At 43.2% G+C, this 24,103-nt stretch overlaps 1 protein-coding gene across 6 annotated transcripts in view; it reads left to right on the top strand.

The window, feature by feature from the left end:
* The first annotated feature begins 19,785 nt into the window (after positions 1–19,785).
* Positions 19,786–24,103, top strand: part of LOC110490076 (segment polarity protein dishevelled homolog DVL-3) — a 46,075-nt gene continuing 41,757 nt past the window's right edge. For 3 of the 6 annotated variants that reach the window (XM_021563222.3, XM_036944371.2, XM_036944370.2), the window contains exon 1: positions 19,912–20,459. In XM_021563222.3, the coding sequence (XP_021418897.2) occupies positions 20,299–20,459 (161 nt within the window). In that variant the 5' untranslated portion in view covers positions 19,912–20,298. Of the gene's footprint in view, positions 20,460–20,770; positions 20,999–24,103 lie in introns of those variants that run through there. The other 3 variants (XM_021563221.3, XM_090200148.1, XM_090200147.1) reach the window with 3 other exon arrangements.

Below are 24,103 nucleotides of genomic sequence, written 5' to 3'. Positions count from 1 at the left end.
AGAAATCAACCAAGACCTCAGAAAAACATTGTAGACCTCCACAAGTCTGGTTCATCCAATCCTCCACAAGTCTGGTCTGGTTCATCAATGAACAATTTCACTTATCAAAAACACAGTCCTATGGCGTACATAAACGTCAGCAGGACCAGCTACACAATACAAATTCATACAGACCAACAACGACTCACAAGACATAACAAGAAACTCTCTCTGAGCAACAACCAACACAAGACATACCAATAAGCTCTCTCTGAGCAACAACCAACACAAGACATACCAAGATGCTCTCTCTGAGCAACAACCAAGAAGCTCTCTCCCCTAACAAAGGAACACTGGCTTTTATCCAGCTGGAGAAGGAGTTTGTACTTGCAAACAGCTGTATCCCCTGACGAGAGGGTGGGGTCTGCGCCAATCGTTCATGGGGCCGACCAATCAGCTGCTTGGGGGAAACCAGGAAGCCATTTCCTGAAATACACATACCTAAACACAAACCCACAACACAGAAACTGGGGAACGTAACAGTGTGCGAGCAAGGAGGCCTACAAATCTGACTCAGTTACACCAGCTCTGTCAGGAGGAATGGGCCAAAATTCACCTAACTTATTGTGGGAAGCTTGTGGAAGGCTACCCGAAACGTTTGACCCAAGTTAAACAATTTAAAGGCAATGCTACCAAATACTAATTGAGTATGTAAACTTCTTACCCACCGGGAATGTGATGAAAGAAATAAAATCTGAGATAAATCATTCTCTCTACTATTATTCAGACATTTCACATTCTTAAAATAAAGTGGTGATCCTAACTGACCTAAGACAGGGAATTTTTACTAGGATTAAATGTCAGGAATTGTGAAAAAGTGAGTTTAAATGTATTTGGCTAAGGTGTATGTAAACTTCCGACTTTAACTGTAGGTGCTCTCTCACCTCTATTGGTATGGCCCTTTTTTAGAATAATATATTTTACAGTAACCTGGCCTAGACCACCAAAGAGCAAGTGGCAACATGGTGGCAAGGAATAACTAAGGAGGAACTCTTGAGAGAGAGACTCCTCTTGCTGTACACGAGTAGAAGTTCCTCTAACTTTCTGTCCCCCACAACTCCACCCCACTCCTCCCACAGGCACGAGCACCTGCGGGCTCGTGCGGGCCTCTTCTTCTCCTTCATGACCTTCAACTGGCTGACCCCGTTGGCCGTTCACGCCCACCGCAAAGGCCAGCTACAGCTGGAGGATGTGTGGGTCGTGTCCCAGTTTGAAAGCTGCAAAGTCAACCGCCACAGGTCAGTACTGATTGCTGCACATATGGGGTCACGAAGGTCACCCTTCCAAGGATAGGTAATGGAATGATGCCAAGAACCCGCTTGACCTGGGTCTCGGCCTTTGTCTTATTTGTCAACATTTTAACTGGTCTTGGTCTCGATACCCTTTGGTCTTGGTCTGGGTCTCAAGAGGTTTGGGTCGGAGTTCTCAACAGTTGTAGTTTTTCCCCCTTAAGAAAACGTGTTTTATTGTTTTATGGACTGTGATAATCAAAATGTAGAGGGGGGGGGGGGCAGTTTCAGAGGAAGACAGAGAAAAGGCTGAGATGGGATTTGTACCCATATGTGGTGCCTGACTCTGGCACGACAGTTCCAGTCTTGACCCTTAGTAGAGGGAGAATAGAGTGAGTGATTGTTGGTCGACTGTGGTTTGATCGCCTGTGTGTGCGCAGGTTGGCCGGGCTGTGGGAGGAGCGCAGGGTGAAAGGGGACGAGGCGTCCCTGTGCGGTGTGGTCTGGGCCTTCTGTCGGACGCGCCTGCTTCTCTCCATCCTCTGCCTCATGGTCACCCAGCTAGCCGGCTTCAGTGGCCCAGTAAGTAACGCCATCTCATCCTTCCCCTGTGGAGGCTTTCTTTCAGTAGGGCTCTTTCCCCCTGCCTCTGTCCCCTTCCCTCCATCAAGGCTGAGGCCTACAGGTGAGTGTTACATGTGTTAAGATGTCTCAATGTTAACCCTTTACACTCGTGGGAATTGGCCTGTATGGATAGGACTAAATTGAAATGTTTCTTACAGAAGAAATATGAAAAGCATAAGCATGGTAGCAATTGAAAGAGGGAAGTTTGGAGATTATGGGAAAATGATTAGACCTAAATTGAGGACACAACCGTTCACCTGACACAAGACTGAATCCAAACATTACACTGTTGATTTTATGTGCATTTTACATTTACTGTACTTTTCGTCGCATTTGTTTACAACGAAATCTGAAAAAACTCTGGATTCATTCAGTAACATGATACGAAATTTCACGGTAAATGTGGGGTAGGTGCAACATAAGACAAAAAAAGGACAAGGGTTTGAGTGAAGGGTCTAACTGGTGTCTCCAAGTGGCTACACACCTCTCCAAAGTGTGCAGTTCCTAGGTCATTTCAATGCACTTTTATGACTCAACTAGTCTTTTTTTAGTTTTCCTAGCTGTGCCATTGAGGAACTAGAGCAAGCACAATTGTATTTGTTTTGTTTGGAACACAACCCTGCATCTCTGCCATCACACAATTACTGTTGTTTACTCAATCCAAAAATGGCCCATTATAAATGGCGATCTGGTTCAGGTGGGAATCATTTGAAAGCGTGTTCCATTGCCAACATGACCAGCTAACTTCTAAAATATGATATTAGTGTTAGGCTTCACTAGGCAGTTCAGAGAAACAGATGGTCATTTTGCTTTGCATAGAAAGAGGTTTGGGTGCGTGAGTGCATTCAGGTGAGTATTCTGCAGTGAATTTTTGAACAGAATGAGCCTATGACGCCATGTAATTTAACTGTGGATCAAAAACGTTGACACTAAATATGAGTTTTATGATATGGAAATGTGAAGTGCACATTTGGACTCACAGGTGTTTTGGCTTGCTTGTAATGACATCAATGTGGTATTTATGATAATCATTAATGTCTCATCTTTCAAAATGCATCGAGTCCTCTTACTTTACAGCATTTCCCCTCAGACAACAAAGTTGCCCAATAGGCAGGAGGGATGAGCGCAACTTCTAATCAAGTTCAGGACGGCTGTGAGTGAAAACCGATGCAGTGCTATGAAGCGCAGAGCCTGAGCTCTGATGTAATTTATAGCATGTTACTGTACAGCCACTGTGCTCCAATTTAGGTGCTTACCAGTGCCCAAATCTGACATTTTTAACCGGTTTACGGGTACGAGTGTAAAGGGCTACATTGTGGTCTGAAACATGCCTTACTGACCACTCATTCTAAACAAATGAACTGGATACTACAGGAGGGTTATGGAATGGGTTGTTTTGGGGTTTTTACCAGTCCAACTCAAATCTGTTTCTTTTCGATTCAATGGTGTCATCTTGGATCCATTGTGTCTGGCTTTTTTGAGGAGACTACAATGTTATGGGTTATGGAAATTGTGAATCCTCGTTCTTTAGTTAACAACACCTAGTCAGAAACCATACTCCTGTCTGTCACCCCCTAGATGGTCTCTGTGACTAGATAAATGACACCTGTTGCAATTGTCCATCCTACAGCTGTTCTTTATGCTATTCAGGTGTTTGTATGCCTCCAAGGTGAAAACAGGTGCGTTAGAGAGAAGGGTTGTGTTCGTTAGACACCAAATGGAAAAAAAAACGGTCTGAAACAGGGAGGAACTACCTGGACACATTTTTGTTATGCGATGCAAAGCGTTTTCTGTTGCGTGTCCTAATGAGCACGACCCAGGTGTTAGGGTTAATCAGTCCCATTTTTCCTAGGATAGCCTCTGCCATCCTCCTCTCTTCCACAGGGACCACAGTGAGCCGTCTCTACCTCTGTGCTGTGAAGGGTTGCAAAATTCCCGAAACCTTTCCACAATTGTCAGGTTTTGTGAATTTTCAGGAAAACCCAGAAACTTTGGGAAAGTTTTAGTAATTTTGCAACCCAAGTACTGTGTCATCTGCTCTTAGTATTGCAGCACAGCAACACACCTGTGTCTCTCACCCAGGTTAAAGCAACCCAGCTAGCACAGAATGTTCCTGTAATGTTTCCTAGTGGTTCTCCAACTACTGTCTCATCTGCTCTTAGTATAGCAGCACAGCAACACACCTGTGTCTCTCACCCAGGTTAAAGCAACCCAGCTAGCACAGAATGTTCCTGTAATGTTTCCTAGTGGTTCTCCTTTGGGAATTTGAAAAATAATTTGCCTACATTGTTCTGAGAAGCAGTGAACATAACGTTGGTTCAGGAACCTTCCCACAACCTAATGTTTTTTTCCCAGAACGTTAACCAAAATGTGTTAGCTGGGAAGATTATTGTATCACCCCCATTATTACAGATGGGCAGTTTGGGACGGGGTGAGGGCATGGCATACAAGTGTTTGTGCTCACTGCTCCCCCCCATGCAAGGTGGCGTGTGACAGAGGCTGTTCTTCAGATTCCACAGGGTGTCCTTTTAAACCCCTCGGCGAGAAATAGAGAATGAAGCGGGTAGAGACCCTGGGGGAAGAAAGCCGGAGAGGTAAGGGCATGTTTCTCATGCAGGAATGGATCAAAGTTCTTTCTCTGAAATGTTTCTCTCTCTCTGTGTCTCTCTCTCTCTCTCTCTCATATAAAAAAATCTATTCATAAAAATAACTGATGGGTTACCACAAAGCACTAAAATGCTGTTCGATGTCTTTAACATTGTTTTTATTTTTATGTTTGTGTGCAATGTTCAATGCTGTTTTGTTTTTCTTGATTTAACAGTGATAACGATCTGCTGTTATAAACAAACTTCCACCCAAAAGGCTAGAGGGGGAGATACTAGGCTTGTATCTACAGACTCTACCTTTTTGGGGCCTCATAATCCCCCCCCCCCCCCAAAAGCCAGGTTGACCTGGTCTGCTGGTGGAACACCCTTTCTGTAGGATCAGTGCCAGTGTGGCAGGGCAAAGGGGCTTCGGGTCTATTTTTATGGGGTCACTTAGAAATTTGTCCATTAAAGGTAGAGGCTATCACACCTGCTTAAAGGTAGAGGCTATCACACCTGCTTAAAGGTAGAGGCTATCACACCTGCTTAAAGGTAGAGGCTATCACACCTGCTTAAAGGTAGAGGCTATCACACCTGCTTAAAGGTAGAGGCTATCACACCTGCTTAAAGGTAGAGGCTATCACACCTGCTTAAAGGTAGAGGCTATCACACCTGCTTAAAGGTAGAGGCTATCACACCTGCTTAAAGGTAGAGGCTATCACACCTGCTTAAAGGTAGAGGGTATCACACCTGCTAAAAGGTAGAAAGAACCCTGCTTAAAGGTAGAGGGTATCACACCTGCTTAAAGGTAGAAAGAACCCTGCTTAAAGGTAGTGGGTATCACACCTGCTTAAAGGTAAAAAGAACCCTGCTTAAAAGGTAGAGGCTATCACACCTGCTTAAAGGTAGAGGCTATCACACCTGCTTAAAGGTAGAGGCTATCACACCTGCTTAAAGGTAGAGGCTATCACACCTGCTTAAAGGTAGAGGCTATCACACCTGCTTAAAGGTAGAGGCTATCACACCTGCTTAAAGGTAGAGGCTATCACACCTGCTTAAAGGTAGAGGCTATCACACCTGCTTAAAGGTAGAGGCTATCACACCTGCTTAAAGGTAGAGGCTATCACACCTGCTTAAAGGTAGAGGCTATCACACCTGCTTAAAGGTAGAGGGTATCACACCTGCTAAAAGGTAGAAAGAACCCTGCTTAAAGGTAGAGGGTATCACACCTGCTTAAAGGTAGAAATAACCCTGCTTAAAGGTAGTGGGTATCACACCTGCTTAAAGGTAAAAAGAACCCTGCTTAAAAGGTAGAGGCTATCACACCTGCTTAAAGGTAAAGGGTATCACGCCTGCTTAAAGGTAGAGGGTATCACACATGCTTAAAGGTAGAAAGAACCCTGCTTAAAGATAGAGGGTATCACACCTGCTTAAAGGTAGAAAGAACCCTGCTAAAAGGTAGAAAGAACCTGTCAGGACCCGATTACGAACCTGGGTCTCCGGAGTGAGAAACAGTCACTTAACCTACTGAGCCACGAATAGTCGGCAGAACCCAGAAGATGAGGCAGACACAGCAGTACTTGAGACGGTGTATTTAATGAAGTAAAAAGAGAAGTCCTTCAGGAAAACATGTAACTCCACAACCTCAAAAGGAATTCCACAAGAACAAAGGTAATCCTCCAAGACAAAAAGGTAAATCCACAAGGTGGTAGGTATAGCATAAAAAGCCTCAAAAGATACTCAAAAATAAATAAACAAGAACAAAAACAGAATTCCACAAGAGAGTCCACCGAATACTAGGGCTGGGTGCTAACATACAAACACAGAGCAAAGAACTGAGGAAAACTAAGGGTTTAAATACAATCAGGGGAAACGAGGCACAGGTGCAAATAATAATGGGAATCAAGGGAAAACAAAAGGTCAAAAAGCACAATGGGGGCATCTAGTGACCAAAAACCGGAACAACCCTGGCCAAATCCTGACAGAACCCTGCTTAAAGGTAGAGGGTATCACACCTGCTTAAAGGTAAAGGGTATCCCGCCTGCTTAAAGGTAGAAAGAACCTGCTTAAAGGTAGAGGGTATCACACCTGCTTAAAGGTAGAAAGAACCCTGCTTAAAGGTAGAGGGTATCACACCTGCTTAAAGGTAGAGGGTATCACACCTGCTTAAAGGTAGAAAGAACCCTGCTTAAAGGTAGAGGGTATCACACCTGCTTAAAGGTAAAAAAAAAGAACCCTGCTTAAAGGTAGAAAGAACCCTGCTTAAAGGTAGAGGGTATCACGCCTGCTTAAAGGTAGAAAGAACCCTGCTTAAAGGTAGAGGGTATCACGCCTGCTTAAAGGTAGAAAGAACCCTGCTTAAAGGTAGAGGGTATCACGCCTGCTTAAAGGTAAAAAGAACCCTGCTTAAAGGTAGAGGGTATCACGCCTGCTTAAAGGTAGAAAGAACCCTGCTTAAAGGTAGAAAGAACCCTGCTTAAAGGTACAGGGTATCACGCCTGCTTAAAGGTAGAAAGAACCCTGCTTAAAGGTAGAGGCTATCACACCTGCTTAAAGGTAAAGGGTATCACGCCTGCTTAAAGGTAGAAAGAACCTGCTTAAAGGTAGAGGGTATCACACCTGCTTAAATGTAGAAAGAACCCTGCTTAAAGGTAAAGGGTATCACACCTGCTTAAAGGTAGAAAGAACCCTGCTTAAAGGTAGAGGGTATCACACCTGCTTAAATGTAGAGGGTATCACACCTGCTTAAATGTAGAAAGAACCCTGCTTAAAGGTAAAGGGTATCACACCTGCTTAAATGTAGAAAGAACCCTGCTTAAAGGTAGAGGGTATCACACCTGCTTAAATGTAGAGGGTATCACACCTGCTTAAAGGTAGAAATAACCCTGCTTAAAGGTAGAGGGTATCACACCTGCTTAAAGGTAGAAAGAACCCTGCTTAAAGGTAGAGGGTATCACACCTGCTTAAAGGTAAAAAGAACCCTGCTTAAAGGTAGAAAGAACCCTGCTTAAAGGTAGAGGGTATCACACCTGCTTAAAGGTAGAAATAACCCTGCTTAAAGGTAGAGGGTATCACACCTGCTTAAAGGTAGAAAGAACCCTGCTTAAAGGTAGAGGGTATCACACCTGCTTAAAGGTAGAAAGAACCCTGCTTAAAGGTAGAGGGTATCACACCTGCTTAAAGGTAGAAAGAACCCTGCTTAAAGGTAGAGGGTATCACACCTGCTTAAAGGTAAAAAAAGAACCCTGCTTAAAGGTAGAAAGAACCCTGCTTAAAGGTAGAGGGTATCACGCCTGCTTAAAGGTAGAAAGAACCCTGCTTAAAGGTAGAGGGTATCACGCCTGCTTAAAGGTAAAAAGAACCCTGCTTAAAGGTAGAGGGTATCACGCCTGCTTAAAGGTAGAAAGAACCCTGCTTAAAGGTAGAAAGAACCCTGCTTAAAGGTAGAAAGAACCCTGCTTAAAGGTAGAGGGTATCACGCCTGCTTAAAGGTAGAAAGAACCCTGCTTAAAGGTAGAGGGTATCACGCCTGCTTAAAGGTAGAAAGAACCCTGCTTAAAGGTAGAAAGAACCCTGCTTAAAGGTAGAGGGTATCACACCTGCTTAAAGGTAGAAAGAACCCTGCTTAAAGGTAGAGGGTATCACACCTGCTTAAAGGTAGAAAGAACCCTGCTTAAAGGTAGAGGGTATCACGCCTGCTTAAAGGTAGAAAGAACCCTGCTTAAAGGTAGAAAGAACCCTGCTTAAAGGTAGAGGGTATCACACCTGCTTAAAGGTAGAAAGAACCCTGCTTAAAGGTAGAGGGTATCACACCTGCTTAAAGGTAGAAAGAACCCTGCTTAAAGGTAGAGGGTATCACACCTGCTTAAAGGTAGAGGGTATCACACCTGCTTAAAGGTAGAGGGTATCACACCTGCTTAAAGGTAGAAAGAACCCTGCTTAAAGGTAGAGGGTATCACGCCTGCTTAAAGGTAGAAAGAACCCTGCATTAAAGGTAGAGGGTATCACACCTGCTTAAAGGTAGAGGGTATCACGCCAGCTTAAAGGTAGAAAGAACCCTGCTTAAAGGTAGAGGGTATCACACCTGCTTAAAGGCCTCATGTCTACAGCCTAATAGTCCCTCTTAACTCACTTCCTGTAGTACATTTCAGACTTTATTACCATGATTCTTTTGATTGCCGTTAACTTCAGTTTGTCGTTGCTGTTTGTCACAGCTCCTTTACACTGATGGTAAAGCTAGTGCCATCTGCTGGTGGGGAGGTCCTGCAACCGTTCTACATACAGTGAGGAAAAAAAGTATTTGATCCCCTGCTGATTTTGTACGTTTGCCCACTGACAAAGAAATGATCGGTCTATAATTTTAATGGTAGGTTTATTTGAACAGTTAGAGACAGAATAACAACAAAAAAATCCAGAAAAACGCATGTCAAAAATGTTATAAATTGATTTGCATTTTTATGAGGGAAATAAGTATTTGACCCCTCTGCAATACATTACTTAGTATTTGGTGGCAAAACCCTTGTTGGCAATCACAGAGGACAGACGTTTCTTGTAGTTGGCCACCTGGCTGAGGGAAGGAGGTTCTCACCCAAGATTTGACGGTTCATGGCCCCGTCCATCGTACCTTTGATGCGGTGAAGTTCTCCTGTCTCCTTAGCAGAAAAACACCCCCAAAGCATAATGTTTCCACCTCCATGTTTGACGGTAGGGATGGTGTTCTTGAGGTCATAGGCAGCATTACTTCTTTAAACACGGCAGTTGAGTTGATGCCAAAGAGCTCAATTTTGTTCTCATCTGAACACAACACTTTCACCCAGTTGTCCTCTGAATCATTCAGATGTTCATTGGCAAACTTCAGAAGGGCATGTATATGTGCTTTCTTGAGCAGGGGGACCTTGCGGGTGCTGCAGGATTTCAGTCCTTCACAGCGTAGTGCGTTACCAATTGTTTTCTTGGTGACTATATTCCCAGCTGCCTTGAGATCATTGACAAGATCCTCCCGTGTAGTTCTGGGCTGATTCCTCACCGTTCTCATGATCATTGCAACTCCACGAGGTGAGATCTTGCATGAAGCCCCAGGCCGAGGGAGATTGACAGTTATTTTGTTTCTCTTCCATTTGTGAATAATCGCACCTTGTCACCTTGTCACCAAGCTGCTTGGCGATGGTCTTGTAGCCCATTCTAGCCTTGTGTAGGTCTAAAATCTTGTCCCTGACATCCTTGGAGAGCTCTTTGGTCTTGGCTATGGTGGAGAGTTTGGAATCTGACTGATTGATTGCTTCTGTGGACAGGTGTCTTTTATGTAGGTAACAAACTGAGATTAGGAGCACTCCCTTTAAGAGTGTGCTCCTAATCTCAGCTCGTTACCTGTATAAAAGACACCCGGGGGCCAGAAATCTTTCTGATTGAGAGGGGGTCAAATACTTATTTCCCTCATTAAAATGCAAATCAATTTATAACATTTTTGTCATGTGTTTTTCTGGATTTTTGTTGTTGTTATTCTGTCTCTCACTGTTCAAATAACCCTACCATTAAAATTATAGACTGATCATTTCTTTGTCCGTGGGCAAACGTACAAAATCAGCAGGGGATCAAATACTTTTTTCCCTCACTGTACGTTATTATTATGGCGACACAAAAGATGCTTGTGGAGCACTAGGTCTCAAGATTGCATTCTCTTTGCCCTGACCCAGTGAATCTTTGTGTGTGCTTAAATGTGTGTCGTCGGTCCACTCATTGACACTGTTTGCACCAGAACCACACAGATTATAACACTCCTGCACTAGTTGTAGTAAGTAGGGAACCTCTGTGTCCTGTCTTTTCAGTATGGAGGTGATGCTATAATACTGTAATTAGGAATCACCTCGGCAAGTCTTGCAGAATGTCAGTCTGTGTCTTTCCCTATTACTTTTTATAGCATTAGCGTGACGTAACTATTGCCTTGCTAGCAGGGTAGGATGAGGTGGAAAGGGATCGCTTTGAAATATTCTGTCATAAAACTATTTCAGCTTTACCTGTGTGTTCTTTGTCAGTGTTGTTGATGAGAAAGGGAGAAAAAATGTTTTTCAAGTGGCAGCAACCTGCTTAATTGGAAGAACAACTAACGTTTGAATATTACAATTGGCAATACTAACTTAAACACAAACAGAAGATCTTGGCAATGACAGTGAAAAAAGGTTGGATGTGGGAGAGGGGGTGGAAGGCTATGATTGTTCTCAAAGGAGAACATGTGACCTACACATGTTATACAATCAGAGGTGAAGACACAGCTGGGTCTGGTGGGTCACCGGCCCTGCCAGATTGAATAATGGCCCAACCAATCAGGCAGTCAATTAAAAAATATATATGTATGTGTGTTCTCAAAGTCGTGTTCTCCTTTGAGTGTTATGATGGCTGCGTGGGCCCATGGCGTTTATACTTGCATACTATTGTTTGTATAGATGAACGTGGTACCTTCAGGCATTTGGAAATTGCTCCCAAGGATGAACCAGACTTGTGGAGGTCTGCAATTTTTTTTCTGCGGTCTTGGCTGATTTCTTTTGATTTTCCCATGATGTCAAGCAAAGTGGCACTGAGTTTGAAGGTAGGCCTTGAAATACATCCATAGATACACCTCCAATTGACTCAAAATGATGTCAATTAGCCTATCAGAAGCTTCTAAAGCCATGACATAATTTTCTGGAATTTTCCCAGCTGTTTAAATGCACAGTCAACTTAGTGTATGTAAACTTCTGATCCACTGGAATTGTGATACAGTTATAAGTGATTATAAGTTAAATAATCTGTCTGTAAACAATTGTTGGAAAAATGACTTGTGTCATGTGCAAAGTAGATGTCCTAACCGACTTTCCAAAACTATAGTTTGTTAACAAGAAATTTGTGGAGTGGTTGAAAAACAAGTTTTAATGACTCCAACCTAAGTGTATGTAAACTTTTTAATTGGTTACATCGCAATCATATAGTCAGTGGTGTAAAGTACTTAAGTAAAACATACTTTAAAGTACTACTTAAGTAGTTTTTTGGGGTATCTGTACTTAACTATTTATAATTTTGACTACTTTTACTTCCCTACATTCATAAAGCAAACATGGTACTTTTTACTCCGTACATTTTCCCTGACAACCGAAAGTACTCATTACATTTTGAATGCTCAGCAGGACAGGAACATTGTCAAATTCATGCTCTTATCAAGAAGAACACGTGGTCCTACCTGGCTATCCGTACATAAAAATAACAAAAAACATTATAACCTTGCAGCAGCACTATCAAGGTTCTTATTAGCTATTTACAGCCTTAGCTGAGACGATGAGCAAATCATTTGTTTTTACAGCACCTTACACAACATTTCCCTAATCACCCCATTCACTCTGTCCAATTTGAAATATAGTTGAGTAGTGGAGACCAGTCTATCAAATTTGGGCAGTCACTTGCGGAGGTCAAAAGTGAGCTTTTCAAGAGGAAAGAAGGTCAACAATCTGGTCAATCCACATTTTAAATGTAGGAGGGGTATTAGAGGCCCACAATTAGAATAATACATTTCTTAGCAAAGTATGTAATAGTCATAAGCAAATTTTCTCTGCCAGGAGCAAGAACAAAGTCCTGCTGGGCATTTAAGAAGATAGATACAGGGAGGGGGTCATATCAAACTGGACATCTAGTATTTTCTGTGCAGCATTATGTATAGATTGCCAGAATCTGGCAATCTCTACAACTCCAAAATACATGCATATAGGTTCCACTTTCAGAGGTGCATATTTTACAGTTTGGAGAAATGTCTGTTTTCATTCTATGGAGTCTCATTGGGGTGTACTAAAATGTGTACAAAAATTTGTAATTAATTTTTACATTAGTAGAGGAGCAGTATACCCTGTCACAAACCTCCGCCCATAACTCATCACTGATAGTCAGACCAAGGTCCTTTTCCCAGATTATTTTCAAAGGAGTAAAAGAGGAGGTTTCGATCCTAGGGTTTTTTATTGCCCCATAAAAATTTGGTGATACTTGGTCAGTTGTTTTGAAAAAGGAAACTGGGAGATAGCATGGGAGCATCTGAAATATATAGTTCAGTCTAGGGAGGATGTTCATAAGGATGACATTAATTCTTCCTACTAAGCTAATTGGGAGGGAGATCCAGGTTTGGAGATCGTTCTTGATTTGTTCCAGGAGTGGGAGATAATTTTCCTTGAAAAGACAATTCAGATCTGGTGTTACGAAGATCCCAATGGTTCTCAATCAGAGGCAGGTGTTAGTCGTTGTCTCTGATTGGGAACCATATTTAGGTAGCCTGTTTTGTCATTTTGGGTTGTGGGTGATTGTCTATGTTAGTTGCTTGTGTCAGCACAGTTGTTATTATAGCTTCACGGTCGTTATTGTTTTGTATTCAGTGCTTTCTTTAATTAAAGTATCATCATGAACACATACCACGCTGCATTTTGGTCCGCTTCTTACGACAATCGTGACAGAAAACTTGCCATATTAAGCAATTGTGTCTAAAATGGAAGGGATTTCTCAAGTTTGGATATGTAGAGCAAGACATCATCCGCGTAGAGCGAAATCTTGTGCTGCAGGCCGCTTGGATTGCTCCGTATCAACTCTGCCAGCGGCTCCGCCCCCAACAAGTAGAGCAGGGGGGACAGCGAGCACCCTTGTCTTGTCTTGTGCCCCGTCCCAAAGGGAATCTGTCCATTAGTAGTCACCATGGCATTTGGATGAGGGTATAGTGATTTGATCCATTTAATAAAGTTTGTGCCCATATTGAACTTTTCTAAGACTGAGAACAGAAAGCTCCACTCCATCCTGTCGAACTCCTTCTCAGCATCCGGTGAAGCCAGCAGGACAGGGGTCTTCTGTGTGTTTACTTGATCAATAATATCAAAAAGACAGCGAATGTTATCAGAAGAGTATCTGTCTCTAATAAATCCAGTTTGGTCCACTTTTATTGTTTTGGGAAGAAGAGTGTTTAGTAGTCGAAATCCAACAAGCTTATGGGCCGGAAGGACGAGCAGGATAGGGGGTCCTTGTCCTTTTTGAGCAACACTGTAATGGGAGCTGTGTGCATTGAGCCTGGCAGAACTCTGTTTTTGCAAAAATCCTCCAGCATTGGCATGAAGATAGGGCTGAGCTGGGGCCAAAAAGCTCTGTAGAACTCTCTGGGGAATCCATCTGGGCCTGGGGACTTATTAGGTGGCATTGAGGTAATTGCCTCCAGCATCTCCTCAGGAGTGAAGGGGGAGTTGAGATCTTCTTGGTCGGTCTCTGATAGTTTAGGTAGCGAGATTCTCGCCTCCGTGTGTTTTCTCTCAGAGGTATATAGTTTGCAGTAAAAATCATGAAAAGTTAAACGTATCTTTTTTGGGTCATATGTGACCTCGTACTCTGCTGTTCGGATAGCCATGATTGTACACTCTGACTGCTCATTTTTTAATTGGTAAGCAAGCAATCTACTGGGCCTATTGCTATACTCATGGTATTTCTGTTTAGTAAAGAAAACTTTTTTTTTTATCTCCCGAGTGTAGTCCAAATTCAGCTTGGCTTTGGCTGCTTTAAGTTGACTCCAGGAGGTGCTGTCTGGGGATTGTTTATGTATTGTTTCACAGCATTCCAGCTCCCTCTCAATATCTAGCCTGTGTGCTTCCATTGCTTTTTTCTTAGAGGAAGCATATGCGATTAGATGGCCTCTTAGTGTGGCTTTAGCAGCGTCCCACATTGTGGCCGGAGAAACAGGACAATCTTTGTTGTCTTGTGTGTAGTTGTCTATCCATGTAGTTACCAATGTATGGAACGCTTCGTTTGATAACATGGAGGTGTTGAATTTCCAGCTCTTTGACCTCGGGATGTTTTTGCAGAGGTCAAAGCGGAGGTGGACAAAGGCGTGATCGGAAAGTGCCTAATGGACATTAGAATAGTATGTATAGTCCATAGATAAGCTATTATTCTCTCTCCAGATATCTATCAATCCCATCTCTTTACAATTAAAATCTCCGGCCACAACGCCAAAGGAAACACAATGCTCATTGAACAGGGTTATCATTTTTGACATGAAGGCAGGAGTATCTGTGTTAGGGGCGTATATGTTTAAGATAGTAATTGGTTGACCTATAGTGACCCAGTTATCAAAATAAATCTCCCCTCCGGATCAGATATGTTTTTGTCAATTATGAATGGAACGTTCTTATGGATAAGTATGGCTGTGCCTCTACTGTTTGATTTGAAAGATGAGATATACACCTGTCCCACCTAAACTCTGCGGAGTTTGGCATGTTCAGCATCACAGAGGTGTGTCTCTTGTAATAGCGCGATGTCTGCTTTTTCCTTTTTTAGAGCACATAGTATCTTTTTCCGTTTTATTGCATGACCTAGACCATGGCAGTTCCATGTCAATAGATTTAAGGTAGATTTAAGTGCAAGTCATCGCTGGGTAAAAGTGGATATTAGTTATGCCTGGGTTCTTAACATGCCTGTCCCATCTTGGTGGTTGACATGCCTGGGTTCTTAACATGCCTGCCCCATCTGGGTTCTTAACATGCCTGCCCCATCTGGATTCTTAACATGCCTGGGTTCTTAACATGCCTGCCCCATCTGGGTTGTTGACATGCCTGGGTTCTTAACATGCCTGCCCCATCTGGGTTGTTGACATGCCTGGGTTCATAACATGCCTGGGTTCTTAACATGCCTGCCCCATCTGGGTTGTTGACATGCCTGGGTTCTTAACATGCCTGCCCCATCTGGGTTGTTGACATGCCTGGGTTCATAACATGCCTGGGTTCTTAACATGCCTGCCCCATCTGGGTTGTTGACATGCCTGGGTTCTTAACATGCCTGCCCCATCTGGGTTGTTGACATGCCTGGGTTCTTAACATGCCTGGGTTCTTAACATGCCTGCCCCATCTGGGTTGTTGACATGCCTGGGTTCTTAACATGCCTGCCCCATCTGGGTTGTTGACATGCCTGGGTTCATAACATGCCTGGGTTCTTAACATGCCTGGGTTCTTAACATGCCTGCCCCATCTGGGTTGTTGACATGCCTGGGTTCTTAACATGCCTGCCCCATCTGGGTTGTTGACATGCCTGGGTTCTTAACATGCCTGGGTTCTTAACATGCCTGCCACATCTGGGTTGTTGACATGCCTGGGTTCTTAACATGCCTGCCCCATCTGGGTTCTTAACATGCCTGGGTTCTTAACATGCATGCCCCATCTGGGTTGTTGACATGCCTGGGTTCTTAACATGCCTGCCCCATCTGGGTTGTTGACATGCCTGGGTTCTTAACATGCCTGTCCCATCTGGGTTGTTGACATGCCTGGGTTCTTAACATGCCTGTCCCATCTGGGTTGTTGACATGCCTGGGTTCTTAACATGCCTGCCCCATCTGGGTTGTTGACATGCCTGGGTTCTTGGGGTCTACAGGTAGTGGGTTAGTGTGTGTTACTGCTCCTAGACAGAGGGGGTCTACAGGTAATGGGTTAGTGTGTGTTAATGCTCCTAGACAGAGGGGGTCTACAGGTAGAGGGTTAGTGTGTGTTACTGCTCCTAGACAGAGGGGGTCTACAGGTAATGGGTTAGTGTGTGTTACTGCTCCTAGACAGAGGGGGTCTACAGGTAGTGGGTTAGTATGTTACTGCTCCTAGACAAAGGGGGTCTACAGGTAGTGGGTTAATGTGTGTTACTGCTCCTAGACAGAGGGGGTCTACAGGTAGTGGGGTTAATGTGTGTTACTGCTCCTAGACAGAGGGGGTCTACAGGTAGAGGGTTAGTGTATGTTACCGCTCCTAGACAGAGGTAAGATGTTATTGGTTACATACACACACATAAAGTAAAATTGTATTGGTTACATACACACATAAAGTCAAATGTTATTGGTTACATACACACACATAAAGTAAGATGTTATTGGTTACATACACACACATAAAGTAAGATGTTATTGGTTACATACACACACATAAAGTAAGATGTTATTGGTTACATACACACACATAAAGTAAGATGTTATTGGTTACATACACACACATAAAGTCAGATGTTATTGGTTACATACACACACATAAAGTAACATTTTATTGGTTACATACACACACATAAAGTAAGATGTTATTGGTTACATACACACACACAAAGTAAGATGTTATTGGTTACATACACACACATAAAGTCAAATGTTATTGGTTACATACACACACATAAAGTAAGATGTTATTGGTTACATACACACACATAAAGTAAGATGTTATTGGTTACATACACACACATAAAGTAAGATGTTATTGGTTACATACACGTAGGAATGAATTAAGACTATATACACATGGAAGAGCGATGTCCGAGCGGAACTGACTAAGATACAGTAGAATAGTATAGAATACTATATATACAAATGAGATGAGTAATGCCAGATATGTAAACATTATTAAGTGACTAAGATACAGTAGGATAGTATAGAATACTATATATACAAATGAGATGAGTAATACATAGACTAAGATACAGTAGAATAGTATAGAAAACAGTATATACACATGAGATGAGTAATGCCAGATATGTAAACATTATTAAGTGACTAAGATACAGTAGAATAGTATATAATACAGTATATACATATGAGATGAGTAATACATAGACTAAGATACAGTAGAATAGTATAGAATACAGTATATACATATGAGATGAGTAATGCCAGATATGTAAACATTATTAGGTGACTAAGATACCGTAGAATAGTATAGAAAACAGTATATACATATGAGATGAGTAATGCCAGATATGTAAACATTATTACATGTAATTTGCCCCCGGTAATGCGTTATGCAGACCGCACCACCCTCTGGAGAGCCCTGTGGTTGCGGGCTGTGTAGTTGCCGTACCAGGTGGTGATACATTCCGAATGGATGCTTTCAATTGTGCTTCTGTAAAAGTTTAGGTGACAAGACAAATGTATTTAGCCTGCTGAGGTTGAAGAGGCTCTGTTGCACCTTCTTCACCACACTGTCTGTGTGGTCCATTTCAGTTTGTCAGTGATGTGTACGCCAAGGAACTTGAAACTTTCCACCTTCTCCACTGTGGTCCCGTCGATGTAGATAGGGGGGTGCACCCTCTGCTGTTTCCTGAAGTCCACGATCATCTCCTTAATTTTGTTGACGTTGAGTGAGAGGTTGTTTTCCAGACACCACACTCCGAGTGGCCTCACCTCCTCCCTGTACGCTGTCTCGTCATCGTTGGTAATCAAGCCTACTACTACTATCAAGCCTACTACTGTTGTGTCGTCTGCAAACTTGATGATTGAGTTGGAGGCGTGCATGGCCACGCAGTCATGGGTGAACAGGGAGTACAGGAGGGGGCTGGGCGCGCACCCTTGTGGGGCCCCAGTGTTGAGGATCAGCGGAGTGAAGGTGATGTTTCCTACCTTCACCATCTGGGGGCGACCCGTAAGGGAGTCCAGGACCCAGTTGTACAGGGCGGGGTTCAGACCCAGGGCCTCGAGCTTAATGATGAGCTTGGAGATTACTATGGTGTTGAATGCTGAGCTATAGTCAATAAACAGCATTCTTACATAGGTATTCCTCTTCTCCAGATGGGACAGGGCAGTGTGCAGCGTGATGGCGATTGCATCGTCTGTGGATCTATTGGGGCGGTAAGAAAATTGGAGTGGGTCTAGGGTATCAGGTAAGGTAGAGGTGATATGATCCTTGACTAGTCTCTCAAAGCACTTAATGATGACAGAGGTGAGTGCTACAGGGCGATAGTCATTAAGTTCAGTTACCTTTGACTTCTTGGGTACAGGAAGACTGGTGGACATCTTGAAGCATGTGGGGACAGCAGACTGGGATAGGGAGACACACACACACACACACATACATCAGAACCATGGACAGCCACATCATATTTAGCTTATGCTGATTGGACTAAATAGTTTTTGTTATCTTTTTGGTGTCAATGTATTAGACTAAGCATTGGTGAGTTGATGATGTTGAAGTTGAAATGGTGCTGGAATAGTGGAGGCAGCTCCTGTTTTCTTTGCGTCTTGCGGTAACTCGGGTTCTAAATCAATAGTTGTTTAGTGGTCCGAAAATGTCAGAAGCATTAACTTCCTTGACCAGGCTGTAGGTCATGTAACTGTTTGTTACATGCCTTATGCTTTGAGGACTTCACCAGACAGAGGTTGCTCTCCAGTTTTGTGATGAAACAAAGGTGTGGTTGATTTTATTCTTCACTGTGTCTTCTTATTGTCTCGGCCTTAGGCCCATCCTATATATACAAAAGTATGTGGACACCCCTTCAAATTAGTAGATTTCGCTATTTCAGCCACACCCGTTGCTAACAGGTGTGTCCCGTGGAAACGCGTTCTCTGGAGTGATGAATCATGCTTCACCATCTGGCAGTCCGATAGATGACTCTGGGTTTGGCGGACGCCAGGAGAACGCTACCTGCCCCAATGCAAAGTGCCAACTGTAAAGTTTGGTGGAGGAGGAATAATGGTCTGGGGCTGTTTTTCATGGTTTCAGCATGACATTGCCTCTGTGCACAAAGCGAGGTCCAAACAGACATGGTTTGTCGAGGTTGGTGTGGAAGAAATTGATTGGCCAGCGCCCTGACCTCAACCACATATGACACCTTTGGAATGAATTGGAATGCCGACTGCGAGCCAGGCGTAATCGGCCAACATCAGTGCCTGACCTCACTAATGCTCTTGTGGCTGAACAGAAGAAAGTCCCCTCAACAATGTTCCAACTTCTAGTAGAAAGCCTTCCCAGAAGAGTGGGAATATGTTATATAGGTGGGGGTGGGGGGGGGCAACTCCATATTAATGCCTATGATTTTGGAACGAGATGTTCGAAGAGCATGTAGTGTATATATCACGGTCACAAGACATAGGGTTATAGAGCAAACGAGGCAATTATCACAACACATAGGTTGATGTAATATGGCTTTTTGGGGGGGCTTGGCTTCCCCAGTGATTTTACCCACGCATCCCTACTGCTCTATATTAACTGATCCGTCGTCAGTATTGTGAAATATATATTTTTTATATAGAAAGATTTTAATATAGAACATTTATCTGAGAGCAGCGCTGGATTTCTTTCGATCCTTTTCAGTATCGACACATGCTCCAAAGACGCACTTAGCAAACGCTCTCTCTCCGTGGTGTTTTGGGAAACGAACGTTACATCCTCGGCTGTTGTTGGAACCGTGTGTTTAAAACACTCGTAAGCATGTTCCGTGCTATCGGGAAAGGGCCCTGGTCTATAATGATGAGAGGGATGCCAACCTAAACTAAGCATTGACACCAAATGCATTGCATATGATCTAACAACAGACAGACGAATGGCCGTTACTTGTAGGCTAAGACGTGTTTCCTTATAGTCTACGTGATACAAATCTGTCCGTATTTTCCTACCTCTTCAAGAGTTCAAATGAAATGTCTTGTTCATTTCATTCCCAGTCCTCTAGAGGGAGTTTCATTGGAATGTCGATAGGAGGGGCTATTGTCCCACATCGGCGGACAGATGTTACAATGAGCAGGGTGTCGGTGTCCACCGATGTGGAGCGCAATCCGAGGCTCATGACAGGGGCAAATGAACCCAATTACGTTATTTTGTGATGAGTGACTGCAACGGACAGAAATAATACCACGTTTTCACGTGTTTTATTTGGACACATCTGTCCGCATTTGGCGTCGTGCAGGGTCCGTCTCACGAAGTGGAGCGAAGAGTTGACAACAGCCGGGAAAACAGGCTAGAGGAGACACTGGAATATCCAGCGCCAGGGAGGGAGAAAGCGGAAACCGGGCTGGATGTAACCGGATTTACCCTCCCCAGCGGTTCGCCATGGGGGAGACCAAAATTATCTATCATCTGGACGACCAGGAAACTCCCTACCTGGTCAAGTTGCCCATCGCTGCCGACAGGGTTACTCTTGCCGACTTCAAAAATGCCCTCAATAAACCCAACTATACATTTTTCTTTAAATCTATGGACGATGATTTCGGGTAAGACCATTGGGCAAAGTAACTTACTTTGCTGCTCTTCCATATAAATATGGGGTGTAGAAGTGGTGTATTTATTTTTCCTGTTATTGATACTGTTGGATAGACACTGAGATTTTACATTCCCGTACGCATTCTCTGCGCCCCGCCTCTCCTGTCAATGTCACTTGATAGCCTAGGACTTTTAGAGCGCATTGCTAAAATACAGTAAATAGGTTTCCCATCAGTGTTTTGAATAGACTACACATGTGTAATCCGATCTGATCAATTGGGATAGATTGTAGTTTATTTCATTTATCAAGAGCGTCCATTTTGGAAATGGAGGACTCCGGTTATTGGCATCACTGAGGATACTGGGTGGGGGGTGCTGTTGGAAGTCAGATGTTTTTATGAGGGACGGAGTTGTTCCAAACGCTTGCTTTTCTGTTAATGCCACAAAAGAAGTGTTGATGGTTTCCAAGTCTCCCCTCCCACCCCCTAAAAAACACACTATGCTTTGGGGAGGCTAGAGGGAAAAACGGGTCAATCGACAGCTTTTAATGGTGAGTTACTAAAGCGCACGGCTTTGCGTCTTCTCAGAAGAGCGGCCGTCCGTTGTGATCATTTTCGAGCGTAAAAAGGATTTGACGAAATAACGAAACTTTGTGCTTGGAATTTCCCTAAATTCGATAGTTTACAGGGCAACTCCATCATGCGCACTAGACTGTAGTCCTCGGTGGTCACTAGTTACCACAGCCACAAAGGCATAAACTCCGCCTATTCTACAATTTTCTTCAAATGTGATTGTAAACCTAACCTTAACCACAGTGCTAACCGTATGCCTAAGCCTATCCTTAATACTAAAAAGCAGATTTTTGTTTTCATTAAGTTTTAAGAATTTTGACCTTGACTGTGCTATCTAGTGGAAATCCTAGTTCTCTCCATACTCTGATTTACTGAGGGTTTTGTCTGTGTCTGAGCTGGTGGATTTTACTGTTCGTGCTCTGTAGAGACTGATTTAACAGTTGTCAAAACAAAATGCTTGGAAGAGGATGAACTTGATAATGTCCATTCCCAATGTCTTAGTTTTTCTTGAAAATGGAGGCTCCATTCTTGAAAATGGAGACTGGAAAGGGACCATGGAGAAGGTTTCTCTTTTGTGATCAATAGAAAATTAGGTTAATCTCCTTGCCCTCATAAATTCAACCGTCATTAGTGTGTGTGTGTGTGTGTGTGTGAGAGAGAGAGAGAGAGAGAGAGAGCTTAGCTTGAATGTGTTGGAGAAAGATAAAATACATTTTGTGTTCTGTGCTTATAGCTATCTAGAAAGCTGGACTTGAAATATTGTGGACAGGGATTGGGAATACCCTATTCATGGTTGATACCAAACATACACACAGGCTAGACAAAGTGTGGTCTGCAAGTGGTATGGTTTCATCCTCCTTCTGCCCAGCAGTGTACACTGCATTCGGAAAGTGTTCAGACCCCTTGACTTTTTCCACATTTTGTTACGTTACAGCCTTAATGGATGAAATAAAATGGATGAAATAAAATAAAAATCCTCATCAATCTACACACAATACCCCATAATGACAAAGCAAAAAAAGGTTTTTAGACTTTTTGGAAATGTATTAAAAATGTAAAACAGATACCTTTCTTACATACGTTTTCCGATCCTTTGCTCTGAGGCACAAAATTGAGCTCAGGTGCATCCTGTTTCCATTGATCATCATTCAGATGTTTCTACAGCTTGATTGTAGTCCTCTTGTGGTAAGTTCATTTGATTGGACATGATTTGGAAAGGCACACACCTGTCTATATAATGTCCCACAGTTGACAGTGCATGTCAGAGCAAAAACCAAGCCATGAGGTCGAAGGAATTGTCCTTAGAGCTCCGAGAACGGATTGTGTCGAGGCACAGATCTGGGGAAGGGTAAACGTTTCTGCAGCATTGAAGGTCCCCAAGAACACAGTGGCCTCCATCATTCTTAAATGGAAGAAGTTTGGAACCACCAAGACTCTTCCTAGAGCTGGCCATCTGGCCAAACTGAGCAACAAGGGTAGAAGGGCCTTGGTCAGGGAGGTGACCAAGAACCCAGTGGTCACTCTGACAGAGCTCCAGAGTTCCTCTGTGGAGATGGGAGAACCTTCCAGAAGGACAACCATCTCTGCAGCACTCCACCAATCAGGCCTTTATGGTAGAGTGGCCAGACGGAAGCCATTCCTCAGTAAAAGGCACATGACAGCCCGCTTGGAGTTTGCCAAAAGGCACCTAAAGTACTCAGACCATGAGAAACAAGATTGAACTCTTTGACCTGAAATGCCAAGCGTCACGTCTGAAGGAAACCTGGCACCATCCCTACGATGAAGCATGGTGGTGGCAGCATCATGCTGTGGGGATGTTTTTCAGCGGCAGGGACTGGGAGACTAGTTAGGATCGAGGGAAAGATGAATGGAGCAGAGTACAGAGAGATCCTTGATGAAAAACTGCTCCCGAGCGCTCAGGACCTCAGACTGGGGCGAAGGTTCACCTTCAACAGGACAACAACCCTAAGCACACAGCCAAGACAATGCAGGAGTGGCTTCGGGACAAGTCTTTGAATGTCCTTCAGGGGCCCAGCCAGAGCCTGGACTTGAACCTGATCGAACATCTCTGGAGAGACCTGAAAATAGCTGTGCAGCGACACTCCCCGTCCAACCTGACAGAGCTTGAGAGGATCTGCAGAGAAGAATGGGAGAAACTCCCCAAATACATGTGTGCCAAGCTTGTAACATCATACCCAAGTAGACTCAAGGCTGTAATCACTGGCAAAGGTGCTTCAGCAAAGAACTGAGTAAAGGGTCTGAATACTTATGTAAGTGTTATATTTCCGTTTTTTATTTTTTTAAATACATTTTCTTTGTCATTATGGGGTATTGTGTGTAGATTGATGAGGGGAAAAAAACAATGTTATCAATTTTAGAATAAGGCTGTAACATAACAAAATGTGTAAAAAGTCAAGGGGTCTGAATACTTTCCAAATGCACTGTACATGTATATCAATGTAACACCATGGAGGAATACAATAATAATGAAGTGGCTCAGAAATCAAAATAATGCACTTGAATTATTACTCAGATAACCTTTTTACAGAACGGCATTAAAGAATTGCAGTTCCACATGTGGGAACATTGCTACTGCAACATGTTAACACCACCTTTTCACATGTGAGGGGAATAACACTATTTCACCCCCACATGTGAACATACAATTCCACATTTGAAAGTTAGATTTTCACATGTGAACTTGTGATTTCACGTGTCAAACTACAATTCACGTGTGAGGTGAAAACAACATGTTATTCTCCTCACATGAGAAAAGGTGGTGTCAATTCTATTTAATACATGTGAAAATATGGTTTCACGTGAAATTAAAGCTCAACATGTGAAAACAGCCATTTCACATTTGAAACAACACATTTCAAGTTTGGTGCTGCTTCTGCTGCAGACCTGTAGCTGATCAGTCAGAATTATTTGATGTGCTATTCCTCCCTTCCTTGCAGTAATCACTGACCTTACGGGCATGGGCGGATTGGTGGAGGCTATGGAGTGATATCCTTGCGCTTACCTATCCAATCGTGTTAGAATAGTGAGGAAGGACTGAAGGATGCATTGGAGGATGGTATGTT

The sequence above is a fragment of the Oncorhynchus mykiss genome, chromosome 15, assembly GCF_057628025.1.
Source record: "Oncorhynchus mykiss isolate SJ-2025 chromosome 15, ASM5762802v1, whole genome shotgun sequence".
NCBI lineage: Eukaryota > Metazoa > Chordata > Actinopteri > Salmoniformes > Salmonidae > Oncorhynchus > Oncorhynchus mykiss.
This window is presented reverse-complemented; position numbering and strand designations above follow the sequence as displayed.